General features: G+C 54.3%; 1 protein-coding gene across 1 annotated transcript in view; it reads right to left on the reverse strand.

The window, feature by feature from the left end:
- Positions 1–6020, reverse strand: part of TMEM191C (transmembrane protein 191C) — an 8028-nt gene extending 2008 nt beyond the window's left edge. The window contains exons 1-5 of the mRNA XM_027847497.1: positions 5866–6020; positions 1072–1195; positions 924–974; positions 485–562; positions 335–391 (exon numbers count right to left, since the gene is read on the reverse strand). Of these exons, the coding sequence (XP_027703298.1) occupies positions 335–391; positions 485–562; positions 924–974; positions 1072–1195; positions 5866–6020 (465 nt within the window). The remainder of the gene's footprint in view (positions 1–334; positions 392–484; positions 563–923; positions 975–1071; positions 1196–5865) is intronic.
- Between the last annotated feature and the right edge of the window lie 2457 nt (positions 6021–8477).

Genomic DNA, 8477 nt, shown 5'->3' on the forward strand with positions numbered 1-8477 from the left:
CCAATGCGCAGACACGCACACGCGCTCACACACACGCACACGCGCTCACACACAACGCGCACACACGCTCGCACACGCTTACACACGCACACACGCTCTCGCACGCACACGCGCGCTCACACGCACACACACTCTCACACAACGCGCACACACGCTCGCACACGCTTACACACACGCTCTCACACGCGCGCGCGCGCACGCTCTCACACGCGCACACGCTTACACACACACGCTCTCACACACGCGCACACACGCTCTCACACGCGCACACGCTCTCACACACAACGTGCTCGCACACACGCACACACGCTCTCACACTCACGCTCACACTCACCTTCTGGATCCCCTCCGCCTGGAGGACGGACCTCGACTCCATTATCTCCAGCTGTTCCTACACGAAGGACAGACGGGCCGGGTCAGCCTCCTCTTGGCCGTGGCCGGAGCCCCGGCGGGGTCCCCCCCCCCCCCCCCCCCGCCCCCCCACCTGTAGGCTCAGCAGCTCCGCCTGCAGGCGCCGGTGCTGCCTCCGCTGACATTGCAGCTCCCCCCCGTAGTAGAACAGCTGTGGGAGAGAGGAGGCAAGTGGGGTCCGGGGAGGCCGGGAGGGCCAGGGAGGGCATGTCAATGAATCGTTCTGGGGGGAGAGGGAGGTGGGCAGCCTACGTCTGGTCATAATATAGTCCACACGCGCCCCATTTACAGCTGGGGAAACTGAGGCTTAGCGAGGGCAGGCACGTGGCTGGAGCCGGGAGGGCCCTCAGAAATCTTACAGTCCAGCCCGGAGAGGCCCAGTGGCGCGCCCAGGAGGTCGCCGAGAGGAGCAGGGTCTTCCTTGCGTGGGGCCCTGGCCCCCGTGCTTCGCCGTCGCTCAAGGCTTCCGGCTATCTTCCCCCCCCCCCCCCCCCCCGCCCCAGACCCCGTACCTGACTGGAAAGCTCTTCCCATTCTTTTTGAAGTAACTGGTTGTTCCTCTCCTGAAGAAGAGCCGGCGGGCCGAGAGTCAAGGAAGGGGCAGGGTCTGGGTTCGAGTCCCCGGCCCCCAGCCCCAGTCCCGGCTCCCGGACCCCTCACCAGGATAAGCTTTTGCGCGGCAGCCTCAGCGATGAGCTCCAGGGTGCGGGCCGCTCGGCTCTTGACCACGTCCTCGGCCTCCCCTCGGAGGGCCCCGGCTGCCTGGTTCAGCCTCCGCTGAAGGCTACGGGAGGGAGGCACTGAGCATGAGTGGGCCGGGGAACAGGGTTGTGCTGCCTCTCCGCTGAGCCGGCCCAACAGGTCTTTATTAAGCACCTACTGTGTACCAGGCTGTACTGGGAGCTGGGGACACGGAGCTAAAATGAAATTGCCTCCGCCCCCCCTCGTCCCCCTTCCCCTTTTTCCCCCTCCCCCTCCTCTTCCTCCTCCCCCTTAGCCTTTTTCCGCTCCCCCTCCTCCCCCGCCCTCCTGGGTCCCTGCGTCCAGCCCGCCCTTGTCGGTGGTTTGTGCCAGCCTGCACCTATGAGAGCGCGGAGGGGCAGACAGTGAGATCTCCTCTGGCCCCGGGCCTTCTGGGCTGGGGTCCCGGCCAGAGAAGGCAGGTGTGTCCGGGCTGCACCGGGACTTCTGGGGATGTTCAGAGAGTGTGGGAAGAGCTTTGGGAGGTGGCAGAAATGTCCAGGTCGGAGGAGGCCAGCCAGGGGATACGGCAATCTGCCATCTCACTGCATTGCTGAACAGGGATCTCCATTGACCAAGGCCTCTCGCCAGGCTGCTCTGGCCTCCTTGGCCCCCTGGAGGTCTCCCAGTGGAGATGAGGATGACCGCTTGTCAGGGACGCTGGAATGCAGCATGGCTCCTAACCTGAGCCCCAGTTTCTTCATCTGTCAAGTGGGGATAATAGCCCGCCGTGCCTGCCTCACAGGATCAAATAGCACAGGGTATCAAAAGAGCTTTGCGGCACTTAAATCGTGTCCCCATTGCGCCCCAGGCAGCCTCGGAGGTCCCTCCCACTGCTGTCTCATCTGGGATTCTTGTCTAGGGACAAGACGGAAGTTCGTGGAGCCTGGGCTTGGCCTCAGAAGGCCTGAGTGAGGGCGCCGAGCTCAAGGCTAGGAAAGTGGGGACTTGGGGGGCTTCGGGATCACGAGGAAGGGGGAGCCTGAGCTCATCAGGAACCTGTTCTCGTGGTCTGCGTCGCAGCAATGGCAAGTGATCAAGCCCCTGAGTGGTGAACAAGATGGCGAGGTCCAGAAGGTGGCAAGGTTAGAGGTGCTCAGGCCCAAAGATGCTCGGATGTCAAGATGAGGGCAGCTCCCTAGCTGGGCTCGCACCACCCCCTGCTCACTAAGCGGGTTGAAGGAACAGCTGGAACCCAACAGGAGTCCTTCCCGAGGTGATGGCGGGCGCCCGTGCTCCCTGCGCTCTGTCCATGGCACAGTCCCGTTCAGAATGTTTACTAGGGGCTATATCCCAAAGAGATCACACAGATGGGAAAAGGACCCACATGTACAAAAATATTCATAGCAGCTCTTTCTGTGGTGGCAAAGAATTGGAAATTGAGGGGATGCCCATCCACTGGGGAATGGCTGAGCAAGCTGTGGTATATGAATGTGATGGAATACTACTGTGCTATAAGAAATGATGAACAGGCTGACTTCAGAAAAACCTGGAAAGACTTGTATGGACTGATGCTGAGTGAAGTGAGCAGAACCAGGAGAACATTGTACATAGTAACAGCCATGTTGTGTGATGACTAATATTGATAAACTTAACCCTTCCTGGCAATACAAGGATCTAAGACATCTCCAGAGGCCTTGTGATGGAAAATGCCATCCACACCCAAAGAAAGAACTATGGAAGCCAAATTGTTATTTTTTTTCTCTTCTGTTCAGTTTTGTTTCCCCTTTCTGATGGTTCCTCCTATTGATTTTAATTTCTGCTTACAACATCACTAATGTGAAAATATGTTTAATATGAATGTAAATGTACAGCCTATATCAGATTGTGTGCCGTCTTAGGGAGGGTGGTGGGGAGGAAGGGGGAGAAAAATTTAAACTCAAAAGCATATGGAAGTGATTATTGATAAATCAAAAAAAATTAATAAAAAAATAAAAATAAAAAATATTCAAAAAAATGGAAAAGAAAAAAAATGTTTACTAGGGCTGATGAGGCCAAAAAAAGGGCAGGCCCACATTCCAGATGGCAGGACTGGGATCCAAAAAGGATTTCAACACGCTAGAATCCATTAAAATGAAATTAGGGATGGGAACTGTTGTCACCATCTCCTGAGTAACGGGCCAGAATCTCCCTGGTGAAGAAGTGGGGGCTGGCACCTTCTCTGTGTCAGAGAGTCTCATGAGTGAGAGGGCAAGTGACGGGCCAGAGGCAGGATCAGAACCCAGATCCTCCTGGCCCTGGGGCTCCAGCTCTCTGGCTGCTTCTGTATTCTGCTTCTCTTTGGGAAGGTGAAATCTAATAAGGCTCCCTCCGTTGATTGGGGGGGAGGGAATCTATTGCATAATTTCCAGTGGGTGAGAAAACAATTCATAGGGAAAAGCCCTGGGGGTGCTCGGTGGGCCACTCTCAATCAGACTCCACAGTGTGATTTGGCCATCGAGAAGGCCCCACAAAGCCAGCCACAGTAGACAGAGGGCACAGGGTGAGCTGAAGATGAAGGGGTCATATCTGGAGAATAAAATTAAGGGGTGAGAGAGGATTATACCAGGAGAAGGAGAAAGGGAGAGGTAGAATGGGGTAAATTATCTCACAAAAAAAAAACAGAAAAGAAAAGGCTCTTACAGTGGAGGGGAAATGGAGGAAGGTGAGAGGGAATGAGTGAATCTTATTCTCATAGGATTTGACTTAAGGAGGGTATAACATACACACTCAATTGGATATGGAAATCTGTCTTACCCTACAGGAAAATAGGAGGGGAAGGGGACAAGAGAGTAGGGGGATGATAGAGAGGAGGGCAGATTGGGAAAGGGGGTAATCAGAAGCAAATACTTCTGAGGAGGGACAGGGTCAAAAGAAAGAATAGAATAAATGGGGGGGGCAGGATAGGATTTAGGGAAATAGAGTTAGTTTTTCACAGCATGTCTACTATGGAAGTGTTTTTGCATAACTGCCCATATATAACCTATATTGAGTTGCTTGCCTTTTCAATGAGGGGGGGTGGGGAGGGAGGAAGGGAGAAAATTTGGAACCCAAAGTTTTAAAAACACATGTTTAAAAAAAAATGTTTTCACATGCAACTGGGAAATAAGAAATACAGGAAATGGGGTACAGAAATCCATCCTGCCCTACAGGAAAATAGAAGGGGAAGGGGATAAGAGAAGGCGGGGGGAGAGATAGAAGGGAAGGCAGACTAGGGGAAGGGGTATTCAGAATGCCTGCCATCTTGGGGTGGGGGAGGGGCGAAATGGGGTGAAAATTTAGAACTCAAAATCTTGTGGAAATCAATGTTGAAAACAAAAAAATAAATAAAAATTACCACTAAAAAAAAAAAAAAGCCAGCCACAGTCTTAGCAGAAGAGGGGTGTGCTGTGCCCCACAGGGGCCCCAGCTGAAGAACGAGGCTGTCAGATGAGTTTCCAGATGAGAATCTCAGGATGGGGAGATGACCCTTCACACATGAGGGTCAGTTTGAGGAACTGATTTCACTTAGGCTGGAGAAGAGAAGGCTTGTGGGGGGGGGGGGGGACAAGTGGGATTGATGGCAGCTTAAGTATCTGTAGGGATGCCCTGGGGCAGAAGAGCCAGCTTCGGCCTGCCTGGCCTCAGAGGGCAGAGGAACTGTAGACATCACAGGGAGGTGTGTTCCACTAGAAACACTGTCCAACAGCTGGGGCCTTCCAGAGCTTTCTGATGGCAAACACTGTCTTGTTTTCATCTTGGAATTTCCGGACCCGATGCATACTAGACGCTTATCGGACGAAGAATGAGTCTTGGACCCCGAACCCTGATTCTCAGCTGAAAACTCTGCCTCCGATTTTACTGACAAAATGGAGGCCAGCCATCGACAGAAGGCTCCCTCTTCTCTCCTGCTTCTCCTCTCCCACCCCCAGATGCCTTCCTCCCTCCCTCCCTCCTTCTCCGTCCCTGTCTCACACAGTGAGGTGGCCCTTCTCCTCAGACACACACCAGTGACCCCACACCATCTGGCTCCTCCAGCAGATTGACCCAAGGCAGCCCCTTTCCCTCCCTTGGCTTCAGTCTTTCCCTGTCTACTGGACACCGAGACTGCCCGTGTCCGCCTTCTTCAAAAGCCCTCACTCAGCTCACCCACCCAGCCCCAGTAACAGACCTTGTCTGTCCCGCCTTGGGTGGCTGAACTCATGAAGGACCGTCCATCAGGGGCCTCTATTTCCTCTCCGCTTACTGGGGTTCAGTGGGACTGCTCCATCCAGTGAATGACCTCTCAGGGGCCTTATCTCCCATCCTCGACCTCTGACCTGCAGCCTCTGACCCTGGTCATTCTCTCCTGTTTGAGCCTCTCTAGGTTTTCAGAATCTCTCTCTCTCTCTCTCTCTTTCTCTGTCTCTGTTATTCTGTCTCTGTCTAGCAATACATTCTGTGATGCAAAAATGAAATGCCTCGATACAATTTACCAAATTTTAAAAATAAAAGCAAAAGCTGGGTCTCAGTTTACCTGGATAAATAATGAAGGAGTCCACACCTGAGGATCTCCGGCTCCTCCCCACCTCTAGAACCCTAGGATTCTATTAACGCTCCTGCGGCCTCTGGAAGCCCCTCCCCCTCTCCGGGCCTCAGTTTCCTCTTTCCTCCTCGCCCCTCGCAGCCTGGATGGGGGTCTCTGGAGAGGCGCCCCCATCTCCCTTCCAGCTCCTGACTCCACAAGGCTCATGGGGTGGGGGAGGGGAGGCTCACCTGCGCTCGCGCTCCCTCAGGCTCCTCAGTGTCAGAACCAGGCTATCGCTTTCCGTCTCTAGGATCCTCATCAGCTCCTCCAGCTCCTGCTTCCTCAGCCGTCCATCTCTGTTGTCCTTCTGAAGCTGGAGCAGGATTTCTTCAGCTTCTGCCATGCGTCCGCCTGGCCAGACGCCCTCCTCGCCGAGCCTGGCCCAGCCCGGCCCTGACCGAGCCCTCTGTGCCTGGCTCTGCCCTGGACCCATTCTGAGGGGTCATCAGGCGTCACAATGGCCTGGGCCCCACCCCAGCCTCCTTCCCGTGCAGAGGGCTCGGCACACAGTAGGCACTTAAGAAAGGCCTCGTTGACTTCTCTCCAGAGCTCACCGTGGGCACTCTCACCCCTCCAGGGGTAGAGTAAGAGAGCTCAGTCCAGGACCCGCATCAACTTCCCTCCCTCTTTACCCCTTCTAACCTTCGGGTCCTTCGCAGCCCCCTGCCCAGTTCTCCCAGTCTATCTCCCTCTTCCTCTGGCTCCATCCACCAGCCTTTGACTCCATGGTCCAAAGTCCTAGCAGCCTCCCCACCACCAACCATCCCTCCCTGCTGCCCTCTTCCTGGTTTAGACTCACCACCCTAGTAAACCCCACGGAGCTTTCCTGTAGTCCTGGAATCCAGGCAGACTCACACATAATAAATGTATGAACTCGAGTCAGACTCGGCCTGGGTTCAAGTCCAGCCTCGACACAAAAGTAGCTGTGTGTCCCTGGGCATGGCCCCTAACCACTCAATGCCCTGGATGCTACTGATCTGCACACTGGTACACAGGGCACCCCTCTCCCAGAGTGCCCAGACCAGAGGGGTCCAATCCACAGCCCTGGCCTCCGGCACTCCCTCCCGGCCAGATTCACTGGTTCCAACAACTGGAACACGGATGACATGAATATGGGGCTTGCCAAGTCAGCGAGGGCTGGCTTGGTGCCCCCCATTCCCATGAGCTTCATGGCCCTGGTCTGGACATGACAGGTCCAGTCCCCAGCCAGGACCTCCTGCTCTGAAGAGTCTCCCAGGGGAAATGCTTCAACCTTCTCCTCTCTGGCTTGGTCTCTGATGTCCCATTCCCCAGACTTCTGGTGGTGGTTTAGCTTCTTTATGTATCATCGACTACCCCTACCCTACCGTGCAGCTTCTGTTAAGTTCCTGACTCTTCAGAGGTGACTGGATGAAGGGGCTGGTTCTGAATCCCGAGAGGGCGTCGGAGAAGGCAGGCCCAGAGAGGTTGGGACGCGTCCCAAGGGTGGAGCCTTGTGAAATCAGGATGATCCTCACAGCAGTTTACCCAATCTGGGAAATACCTAAAGCTCAGAGGAATGGATGGGGGTCTTAATTGAGACCCACAAAGTTTTCAACAGAGAGCAATGACAGACCCGAACTAAGGTGGTGAAACATCATGAGGATAAATATAAATTCCTTTCCGTAGGTCCAAAACATCAATTACCCCAGAAGCCAAGTGGGTGGTGACACGTGGCGAATCTTCATGAGAAGTGACTGCTTGTTCAATCTGTCGGGCCAGGACCTTGGGTTGCTCTCCTGGATGTAGAATGAGCAGGTCGGGCCGAGACCTTGACTGATTCCTCAGCTCAGGTCCGGCCACGTTGAAGGAAAAAAGCTGAGAAGCTAGCACTTTTCTAGAGGCAGATCCTACCAGCTGCCACCAGAGGGTCGGTGGAAGGAACTGGGGATGTTTATTTAGCTCAGGGAAGACAAGGGTCAAGGTGGGAGGGTTCCACAAAATGCAGAACTAGACTTCCTTGGCCCTCATAGGGCAGAACCAAAAGCACTGATTAGAAGTCGCAAAAGGACAAATTTAGGTTTAACGTCAGGAAAGACTTCCCGAGAGCCAAGAGTGAGGAGGTTGGAGGGGTGCTTTAATCTTTTCAAGTCCCCCAGATTTAGGGCTGTCTTTGAGATTCTCCGGCATCGAGGAAACAGAACCCTAACATGGTAGCTTGGTACTGAGGGAGGTGCAAAATCTGCTTTTCCTGCCTCATCTCCCACTTGTTTCATGGATAATGTGGCCGGGCCAAATTTATCATCCCCAGGCTTCGCCTGCCCTCCCCGACACCTCCCCTTCCCCCCCTGCTCCAGCTGTTCCTGTGATTGGAATGTCCCCCTCCCACGTTTACACCTGTTGAGATCATTCTCATTCCTCCAAAGATCCAGATCCAATGGCACCCCCTCCACAAAACATTTCCCAGGGGCTCCTGGAGCCCAGACTCTTTCCTAGGGCCTCACACAGCTCTCAATTTGTGCCTCCCCTAGGTACAATTTGCTGACAGTAAGTGTGTGAATATTTTCCATCTGGACCTGGGTGTGCATCCTTCCCAATGCTCACCTCAGAGCAGGGCATGGCACGGCACAGGATAGGCAAAAAAAGTCGGTGAGGTGGATGGTTTTGCAGATCTGGCTGCAAGTTTCTGGACTGTGGTTTTAAGGCAAGTAACGGAGGGAAGGGAAGTGAGTTGGAAGCATGTGGGAGCAAGAGACCTTCAAGAAGGCTTACAATTGACAATGAAGGGGGTGGGGGTTAGGAGAAAAGATGGACCACAAAGACCCAGGATTCCCAGAGTCCA

Source organism: Vombatus ursinus, unplaced genomic scaffold, assembly GCF_900497805.2.
Source record: "Vombatus ursinus unplaced genomic scaffold, bare-nosed wombat genome assembly UNPS02015411.1, whole genome shotgun sequence".
Taxonomy (NCBI): Eukaryota; Metazoa; Chordata; class Mammalia; order Diprotodontia; family Vombatidae; genus Vombatus; species Vombatus ursinus.